The sequence below is a fragment of the Poecile atricapillus genome, chromosome W, assembly GCF_030490865.1.
Source record: "Poecile atricapillus isolate bPoeAtr1 chromosome W, bPoeAtr1.hap1, whole genome shotgun sequence".
In the NCBI taxonomy this organism is placed as follows: domain Eukaryota; kingdom Metazoa; phylum Chordata; class Aves; order Passeriformes; family Paridae; genus Poecile; species Poecile atricapillus.
This window is the reverse complement of record NC_081288.1, coordinates 40,796,440-40,824,244: the sequence shown is the minus strand read 5'-3', so window position 1 is coordinate 40,824,244 and position 27,805 is coordinate 40,796,440. Positions and strand designations below refer to the sequence as shown.

At 41.9% G+C, this 27,805-nt stretch overlaps 1 protein-coding gene across 1 annotated transcript in view; it reads left to right on the top strand.

Annotated features, from left to right (window-relative positions):
- Positions 1-11,991: 11,991 nt before the first annotated feature.
- The window catches only part of LOC131592088 (thyrotropin-releasing hormone-degrading ectoenzyme-like), a 204,070-nt gene continuing 188,256 nt past the window's right edge, over positions 11,992-27,805 (top strand). Inside the window, exons 1-2 of the mRNA XM_058863365.1 lie at positions 11,992-12,937; positions 18,431-18,704. Of these exons, the coding sequence (XP_058719348.1) occupies positions 12,117-12,937; positions 18,431-18,704 (1,095 nt within the window). The 5' untranslated portion in view covers positions 11,992-12,116. The remainder of the gene's footprint in view (positions 12,938-18,430; positions 18,705-27,805) is intronic.

Below are 27,805 nucleotides of genomic sequence, written 5' to 3'. Positions count from 1 at the left end.
GCATTTCAGAATCAAAACTACTGAACAAAAATTTGCTATATTTCAGTCATACAAAGACTGTTAGGCCCTCATGGTGAAATCTCAGACCGTATTGGAAATCTCATATAAAAACCGTATTTGTAAATGTCATGTCATGATTTTCAGCACCAAGTTGTTCCAAGAGATTGATGCTGTGATGAGGAGCCTGAGGAATGGAGACTAAAACTGAGGCGAGATGTCTGGGGATTGACAGGGGAGTTAAAGTAGAATGAAGTGTTTGAAGCAAAAAGCATCAGCTTTGAGGAGGAGGGGAGGACAGAAGGATATTCATAAGAAGAACACATTCTTTCCAAACTCTCACACGGATTTAACCTTTTTGCTGTTGATAAAATTGTGTCTGTAAAGCTGATTGCCACCTGGGCTCCTTAGTGCTGGCTCATACGCAGGACGATAACCCAGAGATGCACCCCACAGTTACTGAGAGGGAACAGGTACACCATGCCTGCCCACAGCCCAAGGAAGGGTTAATGGCTTAATTACCTCTCCTAGCTGAGATAAAGCTGTGGATCTAAACCAGCTGCTGTAAGAGACAGCTGCCTGGGCATTATGGACTAGCAAATGGTGAAGCTGCAGGCTGCCCTGGAGGCTTCAGAGATACAGGCTGACAGAAGTGGTAGAAAAAGCTATGTGGAGAGAAAAACTGCCAGGCAGGGAGATATGAAGTTGCAACAGAAGAAGGAGAGGAATCAGGGCAATCAGCTACTGCTTGCTCTAAAGGTGTCAGGAAAGAACATCTCTGGACAATGCACCTGAATGGACCAGAGTGTTCAAAGTTAAGAGTAAGGGTATAACTGAGTTTGCAAGCCCTTGTACAGGGTCATAGGGTGGTGCTCTTATGATTGGGTAGGGTGGCATGGAAGGGGGATGCTTGTCTTCACGGCAAGCTTGTACAGCAGGCTTCTGCTGCCTTGGTGAGATTCAGCTTACAATACAGCTCAGTGCTGTGCAGAGACCCTGAGGCTACCTCTGACAGCAGCACTGTGTGACAACTTTGTCGTGCTTGCTCTTGCACAGGTGATCTTCCTGAAAAACATGTTTGAGCAGTCTCAACAGCACAGTGTTTAAAGCAGATAAACCTCTTCACCCCAGCTGGATCACAGCTCTTCCAGGTGATGCTGTGCTATACAGACCTACTAAAAATACTGCAAAAGCAAGGCACTTACTGAAAACTGGGGTTTGCTGAAATAGGGTGACACTATTAGTTCTCTATCCTGCAGACTTGGAAAATTAACTTTGCCATCTGCATACTCATATGGTCTTAGAATTGGAATTTCCTGGGGTCTGGAGAACTTGTATTTCAAATAAAACCATGGGAAATTACTTATGTACGTAACTTTTCAAAAGCCAATTGAGATGCTTTTTTAGGAAGGGAGCTACATGAAAATTGTACCAGGAGTGGAGCAGGCAAGAAGGTGACATTCCTGCAAAACTGGGGTCTGTATTCTGTCACTGTCTGACTTGAACCTGGCTATATGTGAACACAGCTGCCAGTGAGAAGGTCACACTGCACCCAGCTAGGGCTGAAGGGTATCGTGCTTGGTGTGTTTGGTAGAAGACTGACCTGGCAGAAGCATAGTTTGTGGTCTGTGCCTGTTATTTCTGATAAAGCAGAAGCTAAAAGCCTCTCACAGAATATGGAACTCAGTTCTATTAAGCACTTCCTGAAAATAGTACAAGGACCTTCTGTATGAACAATGGTTGCAGTCCTGGGTGTCCCATTACACTTTTCTTTAGAGTATTTGTTTTGTGCCATTACACTCACTCTCACCATTTAAACATCATTGATTTTTCAGAATTTCAGAATGTCAGGATTTCAAGCATGTAAAAACCCCACAAACATATATTCATATCTCATTTTTAAAGTGTGTGGCCATTTCTCAGTACAGTAAGTGCAGCATTCCAAGAGGCAGATTGCCAGTCTATGTCTTCTAGTGCTGGTAATTATGTAGAAGCACCTGGTAACTGATCATAGTCTGGTGTCTGTGAAGGTTTGGGAAGGAAAAGTGGGGAAAGAGTGATAAGAATAACTGATGCATGGTGGAGTCATGCAGAGATGGCTGTCTCTGTAGCTGTATCTTCTGCAACTGCTGAAATATGAGCACAGGGTGAAAGCTTTCTCCCTTGCTGTGTGTCATTCTTCACTCAACCTTATTGTAACTCCTTTCCCTCCTTCTGTCTTCTCAGTGGAGAAGCATTTGCCCATCAGTGTTTTGCAGTGGGTGGCTCTTCAGCTCACAGTGAATTTTGGAACATGATCAGCTATCCCAGACATGGCTATCTCAGTGTTTCCATGGGGTGTAGCATCCAGACACCATATAGTCATCAATAGCTCTTTTCCCCAAAGGCTTTTCCAGTGTTTGGAGGGGTGAAAATAGCAAAGAGGGAATGGAAGAAGGCTGTGGCTGTACTCAAAAGTCAGCTGCTGAGTATTCTCCAGTCTGGGCTAGTTATCCAACTGCTGGACCATCCTTTCTATTGCTTGACCTGAAGTTACTGCATTTTAATTTATCTAAGGTTCAGAGAAACTGCTGGACACCTACCTACTTGTTGGTAGGGGAGTTTACTGTGCTTTTTATGCCTGGAAAATTTCCTTGAACTTCAATGCCTGCTGTGGCATATGCTTCTCTGAAGCTCCTTAGTCTATTTCCATCTAAGAAATAGCTATATCTCATCATGAGAAATGGCATTTTCTTCTGTCTTATATTTTTTGTCACTTGTTCTGATCATATGTCTTAAAGTTGATACCTAATTTCAGTAAAACCCAAGGCTACCATTTAAAATAGCCCCCCTGCTTACCAGAAAGATTACCTGATATGTGACTGCTTGATTAAATTGAAGAGATTTTCAGGAATTACTTATTTTGCTTTATAAACCTGTATTTAGTAAAAGAGAGTGTAAAGGAGCTGGCTAGATAAAAACCAGAATCTGTAAGCTTAAAGTGATTTTAATGTGTATGCAGAAATGGGGGCTTATAATGCACAGAAAATTATTTTTCTTGTAGCTTCCAAAACTGTCAGCATCAAGACAAGCAACAAAAAGGATTAATGAAAGTAACAAAAAGGGCTCTTTAAAAATTAGAAACATCAGAAACATTCTCTCTTCTCCTTTCAAGAAGACAAACTGACCATAATTCCACTGTCCACAGTTGTCCAAATAATGAATGAGGAGTGTTTCAGCTGTTCTGTAAGGCGAGGGGACAGCTGAGTCATTAGCATTGTATTAAACAATGCTTATTGTGACCACACTCCAGCCAAGTTTTGGTCTGAATGTCCTTTGCAGTACACACGTCCCTTGATACTTACAATTTCTACATAAGCTTTTTCAGAAGAATGAAAAACTGGTATGCGCAAATCTACCCTGGATTTAAGCAAGTATGCTGTGCTGTTGTATCTGATCATTCATCTTTTCCAAAAGTGAGATTAGTAGGAGTTTACAATTATCTAGCTTTACTTCTCTTGAAAAGGTGTTGCAAAATTAATATCACTAAGAAGCAAAACCATTTTTCTTGTGGCAAAAATCACACAAGTCAGAGCTTGCCACTTACATTTTCCAGGGTAAGTTTGATGATTATCCTTTAAATGAACATTGATTTTTTTTTTCTGTAGATCCCATTATTTTCAACCCAGAGAGATTGTTCTGTCTTCTTGCATACCTATTATAAATGAATAGCAAACATTTTCACCATATATTATTGGTTTTTTTTCTTAAAAATGAGATGGCCTAAACCCTTAAACCAAGCCTCCCCCCTTCCCTATGATGTTCTGAATGCCAGCTCCAGACTATTCTTAGTGCAGGAGATATTTCTGTGCTTTTATAACTGGCTGACCCACAAGGTGGCACTAAAGAGAAAAGTGACAACTTGGCTAATAAAAAGTGAAAACCAAAGGCAAAATACCATATGCTGAATCAATATTATTTTAATTAGGAGCAAAGTTCCTTTATTGTCAGTTAAATTTTATTTTGTGAAAAGCCTTAAAGCTATATAGCAGCAAAGATGGTTCACTGCCCCCATCCCACATCAAAAGTTAAGTTTTAAAAAAAAGACCAAGACATAGGTTGTCTGCTTATCACAGCTCCAGAATCTTAAGAAAGGTGATTGTGATCAAAATGTAGTTTAATTAATTTTCTTCTCTAAGGAATAAGGAATTCAAATGAACTAAAACCTGAAAACTTCTTTTCAGTCATTAGTCATGTTGGTAAGAGATACGACACCAGGAATTATTTATTGCCTGCAGTGTGAATGTATTTTCTGCTGGAATGTTTTGATTGTTTAATTTTTGTCGCTTTGTTCTTAAGTGCTCTGGTCTTATTTCATAAGCAAATTATTTAAAACATTGGGTTCAGTGATCATGAATTGTATACCAACAGGGGTTAAATCTTGCCACTCTGATGATTATTATGAATCCTCACCAAAAACATCTGATGATGATCAGAGTGAAACTCTTTTTGAGATCCAAATTTTACGGGAGTAGCTAGATTAACATTTTTCTAACAAGAAAGCAGCAGCCATGACTGCTGTAGACTGTTCTGTAGACTGCTGATGTGAAGCTTACAACATAATGAAAACATATCTGAGCCACTTTTAGACCTTTAAAACCAGACTAATTATAATCTTTTTAATTTTCCTGAGATGCGTGCCTATGATATCAGTACTATTATGGGCGATAGGGGGCAGGAGTTTACTTGCAGAAACAAACTCAAAACAGTACTAATGCATTAAGAAGAAAATCCTTGAAACTATTATGAAATATTTGTCTCTGAATTGAGCAGTATTACAGAATACCTGGTAGCAGGCTCTGGGACCCATCAAATGATCAGATATATCGGTAATGTATTTTGATCCTTAATGAAATTGCAACTTTATAACCACCCTGAAAATCAAGTCACCCGTGGGTAGCTTGAAAGATTTGGATCTAGAATATTAGTAAGTAGGGTACTTTCATGTATTTTAAATGTTGATTAAATTATAAGTGCTGCTGCTGCATTTGGAATAGTTTTATCACTACAAACAGTTATTTTATTTTTGGTTTCATTTTTTAAAAAATCAATAACTGGTATTCTACATTCAAAAACCTTGTTCGATTTGTTCACATTATTCATTTTGTGAGGAAATTGAAGCATTTAATTCTCAGGATCCCAGTAAAATCAAACCCAGACAAATTTTGGCTAAAAAGAGCACTGAGACACACAGTCTTGCCCAGTCAGCTGAACTCCTCTTCCCTTTCATAATTTGTGCCCCCCATTTATGACTCCCCTTCGGCACTTGCTCCATTTTAAAGGCCAACCCAAAGAAAGTCACGTTCTGGCAGGTACCAAAGTGCTTTCTTGGAATGAATTATAAAATCACAGCAACCCTAAACACACTGACTTTTTTCCTTGCAGTCCTTATTCAAAGAAAGTTAGGGATCAATCAACATTTATATTGAGGAATCTCACAGTGATTCTGTTTGTGGATGCTTGTGATTGTTTTAATAGATCATTCTTCTTGAAGGATTGTTGTGGGCTGTACTTCCCTCAGCTGTTAGATTTTGGACACATTTCTGAAAAAATTATCTATTTTATGCTTATGCTGGACATTTGGCAAATCAAAGATTTCTAAGGTACTTTGGTAGTGAAGATCAGTGGAGGCAATCATTAAAGGCTGAGGTGAGTATCAGTGCACATATCCTTTCTTAGGGAGTCCATGTCAGGATAGAAAAGGTTATGGTGGTGCTGACAAAATGCGTTCATATTCTTGTATAATGTCTACTGAACACAAATATGGGCCTGAGGCAGGTGACGGTAAAGCACAAGTATTCTTGCATGAGGTGGGACTCTCTAGATAAGATAAATCAGGAGACCCACAAGGAAACATCCATATTTTTGCCTTGTAAAATGGAAATGGGATATTGAAAGAAGCAAAAGAGCAAATCATGTTTGTAATGACTATAATGTTACAAAGTACATGAAACTCTGTACTGAAATCCAGTTCCAGAAGTCTGAATATTTTTTGTAGAGTTTAAAGGATGAAGAGATTATCCACAGATGTTTTTAAAAATGAGGTTTAATCTAAATTTTAATGGAAGTATACCCTTGCCTTGCCCACTACAATGCTCCACGTATTTTTAGTGAAAAAGGTTCAGTAGATAAGACACAATCTAGACATGTAAATGTTGGTTCTTAACACAATCTAGAGTTTCCACAAATAATTCTTCTTTTCCCCCTGAGACTAATTTCTTACTACTAATTGATTCCAATTAACCAGTTTTAAGTGCAATTATTCAGTGAAAGAAACAAACACTATTATATCTATGCTGTACATTCCACTACTAAAAACATGGCATTATTGAACTTGTGGAGTTGAAATGGTTCATTCTTGGAAAAGAAGTTATCTTCAAGAAGCTATGTTTTAAAACACTGAGGGAAAACCCCTTGTAAATAAGTTGGAATATACTTTAACTAAAACTTGCTAGTAGAGAATGCGGACACTTGTTTTCCTTCTTAAATTACTGCTGTAATGAAGAAAAAGAAATGTAAGGGAGAAAAAGAAAAATCAGTTGCTGAGTAGATGTGGATAAATATGAAAATAGAACATCTGGGGAAAAGAATGCATCTCAGACAACCAAACTGAAAATTTAAAATATTTAGGTCTCATATGAAAGTAGGTACTCTTATCCTAAAACTTGAGAAAGAAAATGTTGACTTTTGATTATTTGTTGATATTATGACTTTGTAGAGTAGTACTGAGTAGTTTAAAAGGACTGGAATATAAAGGAAATAAATCCCCCAACAAAGGGTGGCAATGGCATGATTTCAAGGCACAAGGTGAATGGAAAGCAGCAGGTGGTCACTGGGGCTGGTGGTGCACAGAAAATGCTCTATTGATGCCTCCTCTGATGCAACTTGAGAGGTGACAGGAAAGCAAGAGGTGATAGTAAGAGAAAAAGGAAGAGAAGGATCAAGGTTACTAGAAAGCCTCTTTGTCCTGTGGCAAACTTCCGTCTTCTCATTCCATAGGACTTTACCCACAGCACCAAGCCCCTTCCTCATTTATCTGTTCCTTTAAAAAAGGAAACACAAAATTTGTCCAAGATAAAGCTAGACCTAGACATGTGGACATCTGTAGTTATAAACTAAACATAAATAGCGCTTACTGCCAACGCACTCAAGTAAGAAAGGTCATTTATACAGGTGATATGAAGGTGAAGGAGCAGAAAACAATGGGAGGAATGTTCCTTTTCTTGGAATGTTTAAGCCAGCACAAATCACTGTGTGTCAGCTTGTTTTACAATCCAGTGTTTTCACTTTTAATTAGAAAGTCTTTCCCTTAGCATTTTTCTTAGCAGCAATTTTTAAACTAAACAGAAGGTGTATTCCCCAGTGCCATATGTTAAACCTGACATGTTACTGAAAATGTCTTTTGGAAAAAACAAAACAAAACAAAACAAAACCAACTGAAAAACCACTAAAGATAGGATGGACCAACATCCCACTCCACTCTCTTCAGCCATGTAAAGCCTTGTAAGCCTCAAGAGCACACACTCCTGTTAAGCAGTGTCAATTCTTTTGAGGAATTAGTCATAACTGAAAAGCCAATGGATGAAAGACTGACAATTTCCTCTTTGCTTCACTGGCAACCTGCATGGGTGGAAATAGTCATCCCCCACTTGGTCTTATAAGTAACAGCTGGATGGAAGCTGTCTTTGGGGAGTGAGTAGTTCATAATACTCTGAGAGGTCACCTTGTTGATGTTTTTTGACCAATATATTAGTAGGCTATGAAGTGTAGTCCATTTTAGGGCTTAAACAGGAGGGATTAAAACCTATGGGTATCCTCGACTTAAAAGTAAGCAAGAAAAATCCATCTATGACCAGAGAAATACCTGACTGAAGCAGAAAGGGTCAGTGGAGCACTGACTGATATGGGCTGGTGGAGTCTTTTTTCCCCTGTAATTTTTCCCAATATAAATTAAATTCCAGTTGATTTTGATTTTGGGCTCTGCATAGAAGGATGTTTTCTGAGTTTTTTTTTTTTTTTTTTTGGTGAGTAGTGTCAGTATGATAAAGTCTGTCTGTAAACCTCTGCTATATTCAGATGAATGAAGGATGGATCACTTGGATTAAAAAGCAGCAATAGTTAGGCAGACTCAGAAAAATGTAATGTGTCAATCCCTGGGTTGGATGAACTGTACCCAGCTGCATGATATACAATGAAGTTGGTCATTTATAGTGCTTTTCTTCCAAGACTGTAAAGCACCAGTGTGAATACTGAGAGGTGTTGTGTGCAATCTTGACGTAACATAAACTACAGCTTTATGAGGGTCCCTCATCAGCTCTTCAGGAGCCAACCTATAAGCTGGTATAGAATTGGAACCTGTGCTATCTGAAGTTTATCCATGTTTCTTCTGATACTTGTCTAGGGAGGGCCATCTCCATAGAAATTCAGTTAAGGTGAGACACACTCTTATTTTGTAGGAGTACCTGAAACCCTAGGCTATAAGCTCATAAAATGAGATTGCATACAAGATGTTGATGGCCTAGGGGAAGTTTTGAACAACAGGGAGTCATTATCAGGATTTTGCTGAAAAAATGATCCATGATCTGATGTATTTTCAAACAGTCTGCAGAAAGACCAAAGGAGTTGCGAGCTTCAGAGGCAACATCCATGAAATCCATTTCTATGTTTATAACCGTAGAAAAATGAAAAAAACAATAATTTTTCCCAAATGTACACACCAGTTTTTTTGGGATCCGCATGCTTTTATATTTTCTTCAGCAAAATGGCCATATATAACAGTCTGTACACTAAACTACTTGCAGAGAGTAACATTTGAGAATAAATTACTAAGTTAATATCTTCTTTGACCTGTATCTGGTCAAGCTATATTTTAGAAACCTGTCATTACTAATATGAAGAAGAGGTTAATCTGGTAATATGAAGTTTCAGGATGATGGATGAGTCAAGGCCCATGAGCTATTTAACACAATACCTAGCTGCACCTTCTTATTGTAAGTCTCCAGACTGACAAGCCCGAAGAGGAGGGATCACAAACCTCTCAATACTGTTTCAGCAATGATGAAATTTGGAGGTGAATCTAGACTGCCTTAATTCCCATCAGTCATGCCTTGTGCCAGTTTTTGGAGTGCTATTCAAACTTGGATTAAAAGGAATCAGCCTCATGGCTCCCTGCTAGCACACACCTTAAACCTTTTACATATCCTCTCTCATACTGACCCTTCAATTTATAGACTAATATTGTTGAAACTAAATTGTGTGACTGACTCCCCTGGCAGGGGCTGGAAGATCTCAGCCTGGAGTTATGTATTTGTTATCTGTACATCAAGAAGGCCAGAATGATGCTCCTGTGCTGTCACACACACAGTTGTACCTCCCTCTTTACAAGTGGCACTGCTTTTCTGAGAAGGCTTCACAAAAACCTTAACCTGTGAAACCTGTAACTATCCAACTGTATTTAATTAAAAAATATTACAAATTAGAAATGTTTATAAATGGGACATACTGCACCACTTTATTCCAGGTTACTTCTACTCTTGAATCACATATTTGGCTGAATGTCTCCCTGTACTGCTGACAGGAACAAACATAACTGAAAGTGCAGTTCAGAGAGGGAGAGAGGGAAACACTGCCTATTATACTAATGCCTGATACAGACAGCTTGCACACAAAATCTTAAAAGCACTCAGGCACTTCCTTTTGTGCCCACTTTTAAAGGGTTTAATGAAACATAGAAACTGAGATTTTAAACCCGTAGCTTTGGATGTTATTTTGCCATGTCAGTTTTGTTTTTTTTTCCCCAAATCACACAGCAATAGTTTTCTACCTTTCTGCATCAAACTTCAGTCACCAAATAATGAATGCTGGTTTTGGATAATAAAATATTTCTGTTATTTGACCTGTTCTAACAGGCGGGCAGCCAAATATCACCAAAGGAAATATGAGTCAATGACAGTTATTGAGCAAAATCTTAGTATTTCTACGACATACAAACACAGTGTATCAACATACTTCTAATTAATTTTTTTAAGATTAAAAACCTTTAGACTGTGCTGCAAGATAAAAATAGAGGCTCATTTCTTTCCAGAGACAGTAGACTGAATACAATCCTTCTATAGGAATATATAAGGAAGCTAGTAAACTCCTTATACTGAAACTGGTAATCCTTAAACTGGTTTGAGTGTATCAAAGGATTCAGTGATCATTTGTATTCTGCATCAGCATGCAAAATAATGTAACACTTCTTGAAGGTGTTGAAGATTCGGGACAGAGAAAGATTAGGCATTTCCTCTTGAAGTAAAATGGTTAATGCATCACATTTCATGAAACTCTTCAGATTTGCTTTGCTTATGAAAAAAGTGTAGGACTTGATTTTTATTTTTTATTCTTTTTTCTTCACTATGGAAAGTAAGGCCTTTATCCTGCGAATTGTTATGTATACATTTAACTTGATGTACAGCATATATTCCCATGGATTCCACAGGACTGAATGCCAAAGATAGACACATCTGTGACTGCTTACAAGATCGGAGCTAAAGAGCTTCAAAAAAGAAAACGAACAGAGATAGTTTTTGAAGTATGCAAGCAAAATAAGGGGAATAGAGATGCTTTCAGACATTGATCTAGATCCTTGCTGTATATATTAATTCTGTGTGTTTGCAGATCCTATGTACAAAAGTTTGGGCGCAGGTGGAAAAAGCAGGCTGATTCGGTTTTTCAGAGGTTCACTCCTAGGGGTGCCAAGTGTTGCTGTATTATCGCAGGCAGCCTTTAACACATCTTTAAATCCCTCCAGCTGAGGAGTGGGGGTTCAGCACTAGCAGGAAGGAGAGTAAGAGAGTGAGTCCTGGGGCCGCGGACTAACGGCAGGGGGATTTCTGAAAGTAGCAGCCAACGCTTACGACGCGGGTTTTTTTTCGGGGCATATTAATCCTATCGATTTAAGTAGGAGTATTTATCCTTTTCTGAGCTCCATCCTCACGTTAGTATGACAGCACTATTGTCGTTCAAACACGTAGTCGGCGGCTCTTTATTAAGTCTCTATAAATACGACACAGTAAGGACATTCAATATTTATGTGGAGAGCACACGCATTTGTGTGTAATCCCGGGCAGTCCTGCGGCTCGGAGGCTTTGCAGCCTCCCCACTCCCGGCGCAGCCCAGCCCTCACCCTCCGCCCGCCCCGGCCGGGGCTCCCGCCGCCGCCTCAGCGACCTCCCCCGGAGCCGCCGCGTGTGACACACCGGAGAAAAGCTTCCCTCGTCCCCGCGTCGCCCCCGCCCGCTCCCCCGGGGCGCCGCCGTCACCGCCGGCAGCCGGAGCAGCCGCTGAAGCCGAGGGGCGGCGGGGCTTGCCCGCCTCTCCCCCCTTCCCTTCCTTTCGCTTCCCTTCCCTCGCCTCTCCCCGGTGCCTATATATAGCCGCCTCTGCTCGAGCCAGCCGGGAGATTGCTCTGTACCTGCAGGAGACAGGAAAGAGAAAATAAGAGGAGCGACTCTCCGAAGCCTGACCCGCTCTCAGGAAGAGGAGGACGGGCCCGGCCTGCGCCGCTGTCCGGTGCCACCGCCGCCGGTGCCGGGCGAGCCCCGCGGGGACGGGCCGACCTGCGCGCCGGCGCCCCGGGGGCGCGCATGGCTCGGGTGCTGCCGGGGCCGGGCGAGGAGCCTGACCCCGGCCCCGGGGGCTCGGGACGCGGGGGAAAGAGAGCTCCTTGCGGACGGCGGCGCTAGCGGGGGGGCCGGGGCGGCAGAGCCCTCCCCCTTGGCGCCGAGGTGCGCTCGGCGGCATGTACTGAACTGCCCCGCAGAAGCCACACAAGTTGCCTGCGCGGCGTGGCCCGGCGGCCGGACGGCGGAGAGCGCCCGCCGCCTCTTGCCTGACCCGACCCGACCTCGTCCCGTTCCCCTCCCCGAGGGCTGCTCCCCCGCGGGGCTCCCGGCGGCCAGGGTGATGCGGCTCGTCGGGAAGTGAGAGACGGTGCGTCCCACGCGGGCCGAGGGCCCCCCTGCTCCGGAGTTTCCCATGCTTTCGGGGCCCCCTCGGGTGGCGGCGGCCCCGCGGGAGGCGGGGGCGGCGCTGCCGTGATGGCCCTGGAGGAGAAGCGGGAGAAACGCCCGCCCGTCACCCCCATGATGATCGAGGAGGATGCCGCCTTGCGGAACGGCAGCCGGGGGCTGCCGCCGGGACCGTGGGCCGAGGCGCCGGGGCCAAGACCCCGCACCACGGAGCGGCACATCGCCGTGCACAAGCGCCTGGTGCTGGGCTTCGCCGTCTCCATCCTAGCGCTGCTGGCGGTGACCATGATCGCCGTGCTGCTCAGCGTCCGCTTCGAGGAGTGCGGCGCCGCCGCCGACGGTCCGCCGCGGGCCGGCGGCAACGGGAGCCTCTCGGGGGCAGCCCGGCAGCCGCCCGGTGCGGGGCAGCCCCCCGGCAGGCCGGAGGAGGAGGCGCGGGGCGGGGAAGCGACGGAGGAAGAGGAGGAGGAGGAAGAGGAGGAGGAGGAGTGGCAGCGGCGGCGGGAGCTGCCGCCCTGGGCCCGGCCGCGGCTGCCGCGGCACCTGCGGCCGCTGCATTACAACCTGATGCTGAGCGCCTTCATGGAGAACTTCACCTTCAGCGGGGAGGTGAACGTGCAGCTGGAGGTGCGTAACGCCAGCCGCTACATCGTGCTCCACGCCCACCGCATGCACATCGAGGCGGTCCGCGTGGCCGAGGACAAACTGGCCGGCGGGGTGCGGGTGGCCCGCACCTTCTTCTATCCCCAGACCCAGGTGTTCGTCGTGGTCCTCAACCGCAGCCTGGAGGTGCAGAGAAGTTACAACCTTAAGATCATCTACAACGCCCTCATCGAGAACGAACTGCTGGGCTTCTTTCGTAGCTCCTACGTCCTTCACGGCGAGCGAAGGTAGCGGAGGGGCCGCGTCGCCTCAAACCCAACTCAGTCCGAAGTTGGCGGCCCCCGCGCCGAACTTCGGGTAGGGCGGCGCTAGGACCCGGAGGCCGCGGCGCCGCCAGGCGGGTGATGCCGCGGGCTCCGCGCTGCCCGGCCCCGCGGTCCCGCCGGAGGGTGCGGGGCTCGGCCGGCTGCGCGGGGAGGGGGCTACGGGGGGGAGCGGCCGGCCGGCTGGTGAGCGCAGTCCAGGCCTCGCCTCTCCCTGCCACCTCTCTCTGGACATCTCTGTAGGGCTCGGCTGTCAGGGCAGAGATGCAGGTTCTCGCGCACCGCGAGCCCTTGCCCGCTCCAAGCCACCGGCCGGTGTCGTGAGACAGCCGTGAGAGAGGCTGGACAGCGGCCGAGGCGGAGGGACTGCGCCGGAGCGAGCGGGGGCGGGCGGAGCTGCCTCGGGCTGCGGGGCGGTCCGGGCCGGGGTTAGCCGGGGCCGTGCGGGAGGCCGGGCCGGGGTTAGCCGGGGCCGCCGGCAGGTGAGCCGAGCGCTCCGCCTGCGCGGGGAGGGCAGCGGGCAGCGGGCAGCGGGCGGCGGGTCCGGAGATGCCCCAGCGCAGCGTGGGGACGGACGGCTGAAAGGAGCAAACTTGCAAGGGTGGCACCAGTGAAGCAGAGCTTCCGCTAGGACCTTGTCAGGACGGGCCCGGAGCAGAGACTCCGGGTCTGTTTCACACAAAGACTGTGTCCGGCTGCCGTGTGCCCTCGTGTGACAAAGCCTTGTCAGGTTGCAAACAGCAGCGTGTCGGGCAGCGAGACTTCTGTTTTGTTTTTATTCTATTAGGTAAAGCGAAAACGTGGTGGGATGCGTTTTCACATGAGATGAATACGTTTGCTTTTGCAGGTGGGTCGCTGCAGATTTACACCCTGTGACCCGGCAAACCTGATTCGTTTGCAGGCACAGCAAGATTCAGTCTTTATCTGTGTTTACTCATGTAGTTAAAGCCCCTTGGGTTCCTGTCGAGGCCCTTGTTGCGATAGGCAGGGTTACTGTGGAGGGCCCCATTTAGCCAGTTACAGAGGCTTTCTTTTTAAAGGTGTTTTCTAACCTCATTGAGGCTTTGTAGTGGAAAAGAAAGGCGGGATGGACTTCTTGATAGTTCTGGCATGGTTTATAATTTTAGAATTGGATTATTTTTAAGCTGTCCTTTCTTTAAATACCTGTCCACATCACAGGTTTTCTTTTCCTGAATCTTGCTGGTTTAGATTGTGAAAGCAATCTAAGTGAAACAAAGACTTTATAGTTGGAAGAACTAGGCAAAAATAATAAGACATGAAAGGCATTCTCACCAACTCAATTAAGTCAAAAGCCCTTTTATTAAAACGTATTTTCATTGCTGTGATTACTGACAATTTTAAAAAGCCTGATATTAGAACCGCAAGCAGGATCGAAATTAAGTTTTTGCAATTTGTCATCACAGTGAAATAAAGAAATTTGAAAAAGCACAGCTGTAAGAAAAGATGCGGATAAAATGCCTTTTATCACGGTTGACTGAATGGTTGGGGTAATTGGGAGTTCTTACAGACTTGTATTGAAATGGGCAAATCAGAAAACAAAATACTGTTAACAGCAGGGGGTATAATTCACTTTACAAATCTGAGAAGTTATTTAAGCAGTTATTATTTTCGTGTACTTTGTGTAGGAATAATTGAGCTGTCAAATAGGTGTGGCAGTGACATTTCTCCAGAGTTACTGTACTACACTTCAATACCGATCCCCTAGTTAAGATTTAGAAACCATCACCAACAAAAAAGGGTCTATTCACTGTTTCAGTCATCAGGATAGTTTAAGACACAGGGGAAGGTGATGGTAAAATATTTTTCGCAGTGCTCTGTGTGTAACTTTTCAGATATAAATAACTTTGTTTTTAATACACTTAAGTATAGTCATGGGCAAAATACCTTGTGTAAGATAGCATTGCTGTATTGAAGCAGTGGCATGTTTTTTCCTTTACACCAGCTCACTTATATTTCTTTCAGTAAAACATTTTTAAAACTGTGGTCATTGTATGGTTGTAGTTTCAAGTGTTAAATAGAAGAAGTGTCTTTCCTTTTCAACTGGCACAGGCTTAATGACTCACTATAGTATAAAGTGAATAATACCCATTCTAAACTAGGGAACTTTTTTGATCAGAGAGCATTCTTACAGTAACAATTTGCATTCTGATTAATAACCCATTTTTCAGTATGATATATATATAAACATTTTTAGTCCTCAAATATGGACAGCTTCTGTTATGATAGACAGACAGACTTGCATGCTCTGGGAGACCTTGCTGTTCCAGCAGGGCTTTGATTTTTTTGACACCTTTATATTCAATTAAAATACAGCAGCCTCATTGGAGTAGTACTTGCTGTAAAAGGGTCCAAACCATCATTTTTCACTTTTGTTGTACATGAGGAGCAAATAACTCTGCTGTGAGGCATCATGAACATACTAATGCTTTCACTTTATGATTTTTTCCCCCTAAAGTTAGTTTCTCTGGCCTTCACAGGTGAATTTGTAAATCAGCCTGAAATGTAAAAGCTGCGTAGAAGTGTTTATTTTCTGACTGAAATCTTTCCTATTGTACTTGAAATGTAAAATTCAGGTGATATGCTACAAATTTACTTTGCATTATGTGCTAGAATTTACTGACAGTAATCAACAGAAATATAATACAGAGCTAGTGTAGAGTACTGGATGAGTATGCAGGCATAATATAAATGAACATCAAACTTTGGCATAAGTGAAAAGGAAAAAATTCTTATATCACACAAGCAAAACAAAGACATATTCTTTAGCCTTGTAACAACTAAGATGTCAAAATATACAGGTTGTTGAGGAAACATGTCTTTCTTTAATAGACAAGATGGAATTAAAACACCTGCAAGTTACTGCCATGGGTATTCTGAGAAGACAGACTGTGAGCCTGTCCTTCCCTCAAGTACAACTTTTGGTATTTTTGGGAACAGGAGGTAAAAGTGTTGGTATCCAGAGAGGTATGTAAAGGGAAGGATGAAATACTCAACCTGCCCTTCGCTTTTGGCATGCTGTAGAAGTCTGCTTGTTTTACTTTGAACACAGAGTGAAATAGATAAACAATGTTAGGGGTTTAGCTTGTTTGTTTTCTTTAGAACGAAATGGTTAGGGTTTTTAAGCAGTTTTAAGATTTTGTTTGTTTTGCTTTATGGCACAACAAGCAAATCGATGTTTGATAGTAATGCACATGTTATAAATATCCCTACTATGGGTAGCTGATGTATTTTTAGTAAAAAATATTGACTGCCCTGTGTTCGCCCAGTTATATCTATATGGATATATTTGTCTGTCTGTGAAAACACAGAAGATGAAGTTTACCAGGGTTTATTAGCCTGGTGAAGGGATTGTTTCAGTGGCCTAATATGCATTAAAATATGACTCTTATATCTCAGAGATAATATCTCTGAGAAGTGGAGGGAAGATGTGGAGAGGGGAGAGGGGAAAGCTTCCTTATTTAGAGAGTATCACAGTATAAACAGTATTTCCTAAGTGTGTGTTTACGTGTGTGTTGAAGCTCATTAAAATTGTTACTTGCAGAAGAAAGTTCATCATTCTTGCTTTATTAATAACAGGCCAGTACAGTTTTCCATGCTCACTTGAAGCCTCTGTTGATGTCTGTAGCTGTTTAGAGTGTGCCTAGAATGCAGAATCAAGTCCACTTGAAATACTTTGCATATAAATTAAGTTGCTTTGCTTCATTTAATTGGCTGATTTGGCTTTGTTGCAGTAATGCAAATACACTGATAATACGGGATTTTTTTAGATTAACACTGGGATACCCAGCACCAACTTTTTACCTTAGATTTAGCAACCTTATCCAAAATGATGGTTTTAATAATCCATGTTCTGTAATGAGGCAAGAAAAATGTGATGAATTCCTTCAACAATTATTAGCCAAAAAAGGCCCTTTATTTTAGAAAAAAGACCAATGGTATCTGCTTCAGTGATGGAAAATTTTTTCAAAGTTTTAAAAAGTCATCCTTTTTTGCAAGAGGCAATAATTCACTGGTAAACATATATCTAGTTCTATCAAGAAAAAGGTGTAACGTTCCAATAAACTTATTGGATTGTAAAATCCAAAAAGTTTTAGAAAAAGTTAATTAGATACTTTATTTTCCAAACGGGCTACCTATGTTTTTTGCTCTGTCAGTGTTAGAGTATCATATTGCAGATTAATGGTTATAGACTGATTAATAATAGGTGCCACCGTTTTCATTACATCAAAGCTATCCACCCATCTTTTTCCCTCACACACCCTAACAGATGATTAGTCAGCCTCTAAAATTTTGATAAATGTTTGCCTGGTGTCTAAAATTGCACAATTATTTCCACAGATGAAGCCTTGGAAGGTGAGACACGAATCAATACCACTCAAAAAGCCTACATACATGCTACCTTCACATTTACATGGTTGGCCCATGGTAATTTTCTCATTCTACACGCCTCCAGAAAATACTCTTACCAAACTCCATAATTCAACCTTTTAAGTGTAACTTCTTGTTTCTGCGAAAAGATCATGTGTTTTCTCCAAATGTGTAAATGTAAGTCTCCATCCAGAAAGCTTCCTATTTGGTATCTGGATCAAAATTTATTTAGTTCCAGAGAAAACAGTTACAGGTTTTGTTGTCAAGCTAGAACCTTCCCATTCTTCCCATATGTGCATAATTAATACCTTTACCTCCTTCAGAGATCTTTCCATAGTTTGACTCATTAACTGAGAGTATGGATTTGCTCTCTATAAAATTCATCAGAAAAGAAAAGCACGTGTAGAAGAATGGTGAAATATTTAGTGCTGGTTTAATCATTTGCTTGCATTTGTGATTCTGCAGAGCTCACAGAATGTTTTTTCAGGATGTGCACAGACACAGCAGTGCTGTGTAGTATACTGTGTCCCAGGCCTGCATGCAGCTGGTAGAGGAGTAATCAGCAGTGGAAAACAATGACCCTCCTGAGTGCACTTTGTGACCGTAAGTTCTTGTGCCCAAAGAAAGGTAAAGCGCCCTGTCAGTGTCTCAGGGCAGAGTGAATTCCCTGAAGACTGTTAAATCCTGGTTTGAACTTGTTTTACAAGTGTGTTGTGTGCTTATATTACATTGTATAACCAGCAGTAGTGCGCCTTTTTTTCCCCACATATTGATGAACAATACTGCTAGAACCTGAAGTTTGATGAAGGCGAGGGTTGATTTATTTAGTGTCAGTTTGGTGTCTACATATTTGTAGGAAATTTGTAGACCATTAATTTGTATCTGTTGCATTGCAGTAGAGGTAATAAGAAGATCAAGCAGTGTTCAAACACTGTATTTTTTGTACAGTTGTAATTTTTTCCTCCTATAAATCACAATGGTCAAGCAGTGTCTTATGTGGTATGTCTATGAATCAAGTGCTAGGCACAGTTAGTAATCAATTTTTATTTTTGTTTTCTGAATTTCTAGGTTTCTTGGTGTTACGCAGTTTTCTCCCACTCACGCCAGAAAAGCCTTTCCTTGCTTTGATGAGCCCATCTACAAGGCCACATTCAAAATCAGCATCAGACATCAAGCGACTTACTTATCTTTGTCCAACATGCCAGTTGAAACTTCTGTTTTTGAAGAAGATGGATGGGTTACAGATCACTTTTCACAGACCCCTCTCATGTCCACCTATTACCTGGCTTGGGCAGTGTGCAATTTCACATACCGGGAAACTGTCACCAAGAGTGGAGTAGTTGTAAGTATTTCTAATGTACCAAATACATTTCATTGCTTTGAAAACCCTCACTTTTTGTAAAGGGATTGTACCAGCAAATACTTAAAATATTTTCTTGATTAGTATTTTTAAAATTTGCTGGTCTGTTTAATGATTGTGTGTATTGTTTGGGACCTTTCCTGGAGATTTGTGTAACATTTTTGGTTTGTCTTGTTCCTTTTCTAAATGGTTAGCTTAGTAGGGCTTATCTGATGAATTTTGAAACTTTTAAATATGCTGTTAAACTACACTTTGGTTTTCTTGGGAAGGTTTTTTTTTTTTTCCTTTTTCCTGTCGCCTTTTCATTACCAGTGTTCATGAGATTATTAAAGTGGTAATTCTGGTAAGTTTTCCAGTCTCCTTCCTTCAGTACTGACGTGTCCCTTGGTGTGCTGTATGCTAGCTCAGGAGGCTGATATAATAGTTTCTCTCTTAGGTCTTTTGCTCAGGAGCAGAACTTTGTGACCTATGTACTTCCTGAGCTTGATAGAAGCACTAAGTTTCTGGAGCTGTTTCTTGCAAATATGGCGTGATTCCAGGAGTTACGCCTTGAAAAAATCCTTTATTTATATCAGTTTTGCTTTTGTGTACAAATACCAAGCTCAGAACTGTATAACAAGCCAAAACATACAGGAGAAAATACTATCAACTTAATAGAATATTTCACAGTGCTGTTGTCTTGATTTTTCAGGTGAAAACAGAGAAACCCTTCCTACTTAGTTACTGTGGATAGCAAAACAGAGATAGTTCTGGAAGCAGAGGACTAGACAACAGTTTGAGCTGTTAACCTAAGCAAAGGTTATAACCTTATACTTTGGAAATGCTATATGATTTTTGTGCTGTAGCCTGGAGACACGAGGAAGGACTGCAGACTGTTCATATCAGGATATATTTCCTTAAACACTTTAAACCAGCCTAAGCATTGAATTGCAGTGTAGGGAGCTGATCTACCTTCTCTGAGCCAGAGGTATTCTTGGCCTTCCCTGTGCCAGCCATCAGTTCTGTACAGCCATATGATCTGGCTGAAAACTGACCTGAAAAGTAACTAAAAATGTGGTAAGTTTTCAGCCAAGACAGTTCATAGATCTGACTTTTTGTGCTACTACCAGAGCTGTAGCATGGATTCAAGGCTAGAATAGAAGGTAGACCCAGGACAGTACTGGCATATCATTTAGGCCATCTTGAGGGGATCAACAAATACGTCTTTTTGTTACTGGAACAGCTGGGTAGGACACTGGGGTCCTTTCTTCAGCCCTCTTATACCATGACCAGGAGACTGTGACACTACTCTCTGGCACCACAAGAAGGAAATATGAGTAGGAAGTGGTTTTCCTGAGGTGCTTTAACTATAATGATATGGGAACTGCTGAGATTTATGTAATAGTCATAGGATCATACAACAGTTTTGGTTGGAAGGGACCATAAAGACCATCTAGTTCTGAGTACTCCTGCCATAGGCAAGCACACCTTTCACTAGACCAGGTTGCTCAACAACCACATCCACCCTGGCCTTGAGCACTTCCAGGGATGGGTCATCCACAGCTTTTCTGAGCAACCTATTCCAGTGTATCACCACCCTCACAGTAAAGAATTTCTCCACAACACCTAATCTAAACCTGACCACTTTTATTTTGAAACAAGTTACTCCTTGTCCTGTCACTGCCATTGGCATAACCAAATATTTAAAATGTGGGGAATGGACCTCAGAACCATCAATTTGAAACATGCAACCTTCTTCTTCCTTAACTCCTTTTCTGATAGTATTGTTTAGAGCTCATATCCTGTAGGCTTTTGGTGCTTGAATATATTTGACGCCTTGAAAACAGAGGCACACTTATGTACTGTAGACAACAGTTGATAAGTTTCTGCTGTTCTTGTGTTTCCCAAAACTATTCCGATTTACCTGGAATCTGAAGAGAAAATCCAAGTATTCTTTTGTCAGGAATTTGTGGTTACTAGAGCCTTATAGTTATGCTGGAGTCCGTTGGTTCAGCTCATGTGGGAGATACATATGTATATCCCACCAGCTTGACATCACCACTGTACAGAACTTTGCCAATAATTATGAGAATTAGTAGGTTAATCTTCATGAAAACTTGAAGACCAAAATCCTGCATAGATTGAGATAGTCTCTTATCCCATAAAATTGTTTGGTTAGAGTTTTAACTCTTTTTTTTTTTTATAAAGCCCTTATCACAGAGGCGTATTAATGCCCAGGAATACTAAAATAGTTTGCACTGAGTTATTGGTTAGATATATCTTGCTATTTTTCAGTTCCATTTGGGATCTGATCACCTTTTATCATGGTGCAGTTTTGTTGAGTGTTTTTTAAGGTATGAACTCACAGCAAGTACTTCAGAGCTGTGTTCTTTCAGCTGAATTGCTGAGGTAATCCATCTTTTTGAGTCTCTTATATTGCATTGTCAGGAGTTCATGGACGCTACTGGTTGAATTTGAAATTATCTGAATCCTTGCACACGGAATTTCATATTTCTTGGTTTCCTTCAAAGCCACTTTTTACAAAAACATAGTTACCCCCATATCCAGGGAAGTTAACTGTATAGTAAAAGTAAGTTTGCTTCTAAAAATGAATGGATTTTCAGGAAAATTACCCAAACCTTCAGCTGAAGCATCTTGATAGGCTATTTCTTACATTGGTGAATCTTCATTTTAATTAATGCAGGGTATATTAGATTTGTTAGTTGAAACCTAAAGGACTCCAGCTTGCATATACTTTTGCTTTTCTTTTGGCACTTCTATGAACATGGTTTTGGTTCACAAAACATTTTGGGGAGAGTGGGCTGTCCTTTCAAATTTTGACAGCATGATAATGATTATAATCTCACTTCTTTTCCAGCTGACCAGTATTAATGAAGTGCTGTGGTCAAAGGTAGATAAATTCTGAGGAATAGAAGTTTGATCTGTGAGATGAAAAGCAGATTTTTTTCCTCAAGATTGCTTAAATGTTAACTGTTCGTTTTTTCTCAAAGAGTGCCACTCAAAATTAGTTTAAACCTCAGCATGACATTCAATACAAGTCAAGTTTTAAATAGAAACTGCCTTTTGGAAAGCTTAGGTAGCCAATCAAAATATTTAATGTGGCTATAGTGTATATAATTCTTGTCTAAAGATGTTTTACGTTTCATACACTAAAATTAATTGGGAAAAGGGAATTAAGACAAGTAGTTCTTTTTTAGGTGCATCCTATAGTGGATGTGAATCATTATCACATCAATAACTCTTTAATCCATGTGTCTGACCCAAATGCATTCCAGATTAGGTGATTTGAAAACAGACCTGACTTTTTATATGTATTACAGGTATATAATATGTTACTCAGATTCAACTGGGATTACAGGAAATCCCTGTAACTGCCTTTGTCTTTAGGCAAACTTTATTCCTGTGGAGAGGACAGTGCTGCAGTCATCTATGCTGCTATGGACTAGGGAGCAGTGTAGTTCTAAGGTGGTACCTGAGGTAATCCTGTTTTGAGGGAAGAGGGGTGCCCTTGCAAGCAGGTTTAGCTGATCAGTATATGGCTCTAGCAGTTGTACCAGCTGCAGCTGGGGAAGATCATGGGATCTATATGCTGTCATTTTTCCACAGTACAATAATCCAGAAAACTCCACTTGCCTCCACATCCTTGCTTGCTTCTAGTCTTATGTTGCATTTCCTAATCATGCATCATATGTTCTTTGTCAGTAATTCTTAAAAGCAAAATATCACTGGTTGGATTGTATTGTCTGTCACATCATCTCTGTGTCTCTTTCCTTCATTGTTGATTTTATTTGTGCTTTCAATCACCATGCCTTTTCCTACTATTGTTGCTTTATTTTTTCCCCTGCTTGGATTAGTGCTTCTATTCTCCAAACCCTCTGTTTCTCATTCCTTTGTCAGGTGAACATGGAAAACTTGTTATTTCCTGCATGGCTTTTCAGTGTCTCGTAAGTTATTTTAATTCATTTTTTCCCCTGTAGATTCTTCCTCTTTTTGAATGAGTGGAAGGAGGGAGCACATAGTGTATCACTGGAGATGAATGTAATGCTGGAAAAGATGTTTCTGGGAGATTCATCTTCTCCTATTCTTCCTTTCTGCTGTGGATGGGATGTGGTGATAGGTATGGAAATAAAATGACAGCTGGCAACACTGAAGTGTTTCTCTGGTCAGGGGGAGTATCTGCTAAAAACAGAAAAAGAAAGTGTATGGAAAGGAGTGAAGTCAGGAGGAATTGTGGGTGCAGGGATTAGAGAGACAATTGCAGACAGTACCAGAGCAGATGGGAACGAGCAGCTGTGAAAGAAAGTGGCTATCTAGCTGGGTGATGGTGAGTGGGTGGAAAAATGCTGAAGGAAGGCAGTACCCAAAGAGGATTTTTGCGTGGTTTCACTTTTCCTACCCTTTCTATTGCAAAGTGGTGGCAGCACCTTTTGCAGGACTGGCAGCGTGTGCCAGCTGCAGCGGGGTCAGCTGCTCAGGGTAGGACCTCCACTGTGACTGAATCCATGCGTGTTCTATTTTGAAGAGACCTTTATGACCAGGTTTGTCTTGGTTTCAGCTGTATTAAATGTTACTGTAGTGCTATCAGTGCTGAGTGTTTGTCATGATACAAAGATCTTGAAGCTAAGAAAGATCTTACGATAAGAATTATATTGGAATAAAATCAACATTTATTGTACTGCTTTTGTTTTGGTATTACTTTATCTAAGATGTAATTAATGTTCACAAGCTTTACAGTGCATTTAAATCTTACCCTGGCCAATGAGGAGGAGCTCTAATAATCTGGCCAAAGGACAGTAAAATAATTACTATTTCTGTAGTGCTTTCTGGCTTGCAGAGAGCCTGCATAAAGGTCCTGGTATTGACTTCTCTCAGACATGTGTCTGGGGGGGCTCACTCAGTTTGGCTTAATATATCTAGAAAAGATGAAGTGGTCTCAAAAATGGGATTAATGTAGTAACAGTTGCTTCATTCTGCACAAGTGAAAAATTACTTTTGTCCAGGAAGAGCTGGTGAACAGAGTCATGTAAGCAGATTTAGGTGAGAATCGGTACATGTGTAGCAGCTCATGTTGGTTTAGTTCCAGCATGGGACCATGGTTTTATTTATGTCCTTAAGACAAGATGACTGGATATAGTACAGTGCTTCCAGCTGGACAGCTGTGTTGGGCATTCCCTTATCTGAAGTGTGGTGATCAGTCTGAGGAGACTAAAGAGCTGACTCAGTAATAGTTTAAGAAAAAGAAAAAAAACCCATGTTGAACAGCAGAACAACTTTTTTCCCAGTGAGTTTTATCACTTGTTAGTCGCTAGAAAAACCTGAAAATATGTCTTGTTTAAGATAACTATGCACTTAGTATGCAGTTCAGCCAGTAGCTTTTATAAAATTATTTTGTATTTGAAAAATGTGTTAATATTTTTATCTAATAGCAAGAATGACCTCAAGACCAGGCAATTTCTGTCAGCTAATGAATACCTGGGTTAAAGGCCTGAGGCTTTTCCTTAGGCCCTCTCTTCAGCTGATGGTAGTAACTGCCAGCAAAGTCTCTACACCAGTTATTATTTATGAATCAGTATTGAAGCAATTGTACATGAGATAATTCTTTGTGGATGAGCATATTGTTTACAGCAGAATGGTTTCGCTATCAAAAGTAGAACTGGTCTTCAATTAAAATTTCCTTCCTCTGTAACCTGAATTTAAGTCCAGCTCCGGAGTTGTGCTCTACTTTTGAAGCCCTGCAAAATAACTTTTGTTAGCCCATCACTTACCACTGGGAGGCCACACGTTTATCTGATAAACAGGTAACAGCTAACACAGGAAGCACCAGGCATATTTCTAGAGCCTGGTACAATGCAGACTTGCAATATTTAATCTTTATATGTCTGTGAATTTTATAATGATGCAAATTAGCTTTTGCTTTTTATTACTAATGTCTCAGACTTGGCTTCAGAACAGCTTTCATCAACCAGTTAAAAATAAAATGCATGTTAGAAAGAGTGTATTGAGAGGTATGCAGTTACATTGAGCTGGAAAAGCACACATGGATATAGATAGGTGTGTTTTTTCTTTCTTTTGCATTTGTGAAATTTTCTCTGTAGTAACAACGGGCTGGTTCTGCAAGTATCTTTTACTCAGTTCAGTGCTTACTACTGTGAATTATTTTAAGTGGGAAGCTGTATTATAATACAATAGGAATCCAAAGAAATGGTAGCTTTTTCAGATTCACTGCATCAATATTTGTTTACCCATTCTGTTTCAGGTTTGTGTATTGAAAATGACTTCTAGTTTATTAATTTTTAAATACTGTGGCTACAAAACATGCTACAAACAAACAAAAACCTATGTGATCAGCATCCATGCTAAACTGAATATGCCAGGGAATTTGTTAAAAACATAAATTGCAAACTTGCACTCCATTGTTATTGATTTCTGGTTGAATTTGCAAGTTGAATGCACTAGGAAAACACTGTACATTTATTGTGCTTACTCCTTTAAAAATTGCTCTCTGTCAGCACTTGTAGTACATGCTGTGTTTAAATGTGATATTTGTTTTACTAATGTCAATGCCCAGGTGCACTCTGCAAATAATGCTATTGAATTGACTGATTTGAGTTTGGAAGCATTGTTCTGTTTTGTTTTAGGCTAGGAAGATCACCTCTAAGTATCTGGGGGCAGTGGTGTACTTTGTATGTAGTAGCAAGAAGACTGTCAAAAAGCACAAATCAGTTTCTTAATTTGTGGCTGTTTTGTAAGTTTATGGCTTGCCTGCAATTACAGTGAGGAGAGAGAGGCAGCACATGATTCCTGGCCTGATGGTTGTCAGAACAGCTTCCTAATTGCAATTCTGTACATTCAAGAGAAGTTCAGCCTGTAGCTGCTTCATCTGAGGTCTCTGCTGGCTAATGAAACCAAAGAAAGGTCTGAGACTTAGTATTGCCCACCCCTTCTTACCATTTGCCCAGAGGAGGGTAGAGTGAAGTGCCTGCAGTTCCTCTTACTTCCCGCATTACAAGCGAGGAAAGGAGGAAGTTGTAAGAGAAGAGACTCTATTTCCCTTCCCTTTCATGTGCTAATGAGCATATGCTTAGTGGTATGTGCTGTGACAATGCAACTCATAGTCAGGACTGCACACTCAAGCTGCACTCTGCTTTTTATGCAATGTTGTTTCATGTCTCCTTATGCTTCTTACGTTATGCTGTCATATTTGACTTCATTTACTTATTTTTCTGTCCTTGGCATCAACATCAATTCTGCTTTTTGACATCCAAAGAAGTAGCAAGAGTTTATTAGCGTGTTTCTGTAAGAGTCATGCTCTTGCCATAAAAGCAAAAATGGTGTGCCAAATAATCTGTAGGAGGTGTCTCACACCAGAACAACATAAAGGTGAGCACATTCCTGCACCAGCCTGAACATCTGTCAGTCAAGCCAGTGCTTTCCTGCATACCTACTGCAGTATGTGCTCTGTTCAGTGAAAATGGATTACAGACTTAATTGACATCTAGTTGAATGACAGATACAGTATTGGTTGATAGAAGAGAGTGATGTGTGCTTTTATTTATTTATAGACCAGTGTCTCCTCTAGGGTTTAGGTAAATTTTAATCGTATTTTTATTACAGGAACAAGAAACTTAGCATGTTTATTCCCAGTTTTTATAGCCAGTGGTGGGAAAGTAACCGCTCATTTCAGAGATTCATGCCTGTTGCCAGTACAAGCCTTCCTTTTTGGGGATAGACAGTCAGGTGTCTGTAATGTTGACCTTTTAGGCTTGCCTTGACCTGTTGTTTTCATGTTGGTAAACCTGCACAAATGCCACCTTATTTTTGCCTTTGTCCCAGTACTTTTTGCTGCCTGGAGGTTTATGGTTTACCTGGAGATAATTAAACCTGGAGGTTTAATTTACTCCCATTTCTACTAGTAGAATACCTAGTCAATTTGATTTTCTTCTAAGGTATTGTAGGGTTGACAGAACTCTTTTGCTCTTCTGATGGAGTGCTTTCACAATTTGGATACCTTTTTTGAAAGGTTTTTTTAATTGCAGGAATAGATTGAGAAGCTGAAGAGCAGTGCTATGGAAAGAGACTTGCGGATCCTGGTCCATGGCAAATTAAACATAGGTCAGCAGTGCCCTGGCAGCCAGGAGGGCCAACCCTGTCCTGGGGGCATCAGGCACAGCATCAACACCAGGGCAAGGAAGGGGATCATCCTGCTCTGCTCTGCTCTGCAGTGGGGCAGCCTCTCCTCGAGTGCTGGGGGCAGTTCTGTGTGCCACATTATAAGAAAGATATAAAGCTATTAGAGACTGTCCAAAGAAGAGCCATGGGGATGGTGAAGGACCTTGAGGGGAGGCCTTGTGAGGAGTGGCTGAGGACACTTGGTCTGTTCAGCCTGGAGGAGATTGTAAGTTGTAAGATTGTGTTGAAGACACAACCTCAGTGTGTCTTCAACATCCTCATGAGGGGAAGCAGAGGGGCAGGTACCAATCTCTTTACTCTTGTGACCAATGACAGGACTCAAGGAAATGGCCTGAAGCTGAGTCAGAGAGATTTAGGTTGGATTCTGAAAATGGTTTTTCCCCCAGAGTGTGCTTGAACACTGGAACAGGCTCCCCAGGGAACTGATGACAGCAGCAAACCTGTCAGAGTTCAAGAAGCATTTGTACAGTGCTTTCAGGCATATGGAGTGAGTCTTTGGGATGGTACTGTGCAGGGCCAGGAGTTGGACTCGATGATCCTGATGGACCCCTTCCAACTCAGCATATGCTGTGAATCTGTAAATGTGCTTTTCCAGGGTCTAGCCTCCATGGCTTCACATGTCCTTTCCTGCTTCTCTCCAGGGTGGTGTTTGCACAGGGCAAACTGAAACAGTGGAAATAGTGAGGCTGATCGACTGCCTTTCGGGCAATGCTCTCATTCTCAAGTTTATTTCAGCCTGTAGTGGTTGCTGTGACTGTCCAACTGCTTGAGCTCGGCACGTGGCCCCATCCCCTGGCATGCCTCTCGTGCACTGGGGTGGGGACAGGTGCCAGAGAACCAGCTCTGTTGGCTTGATTCCACTGAATGGTACCCCTAGGAGATCCTCTGCTGCT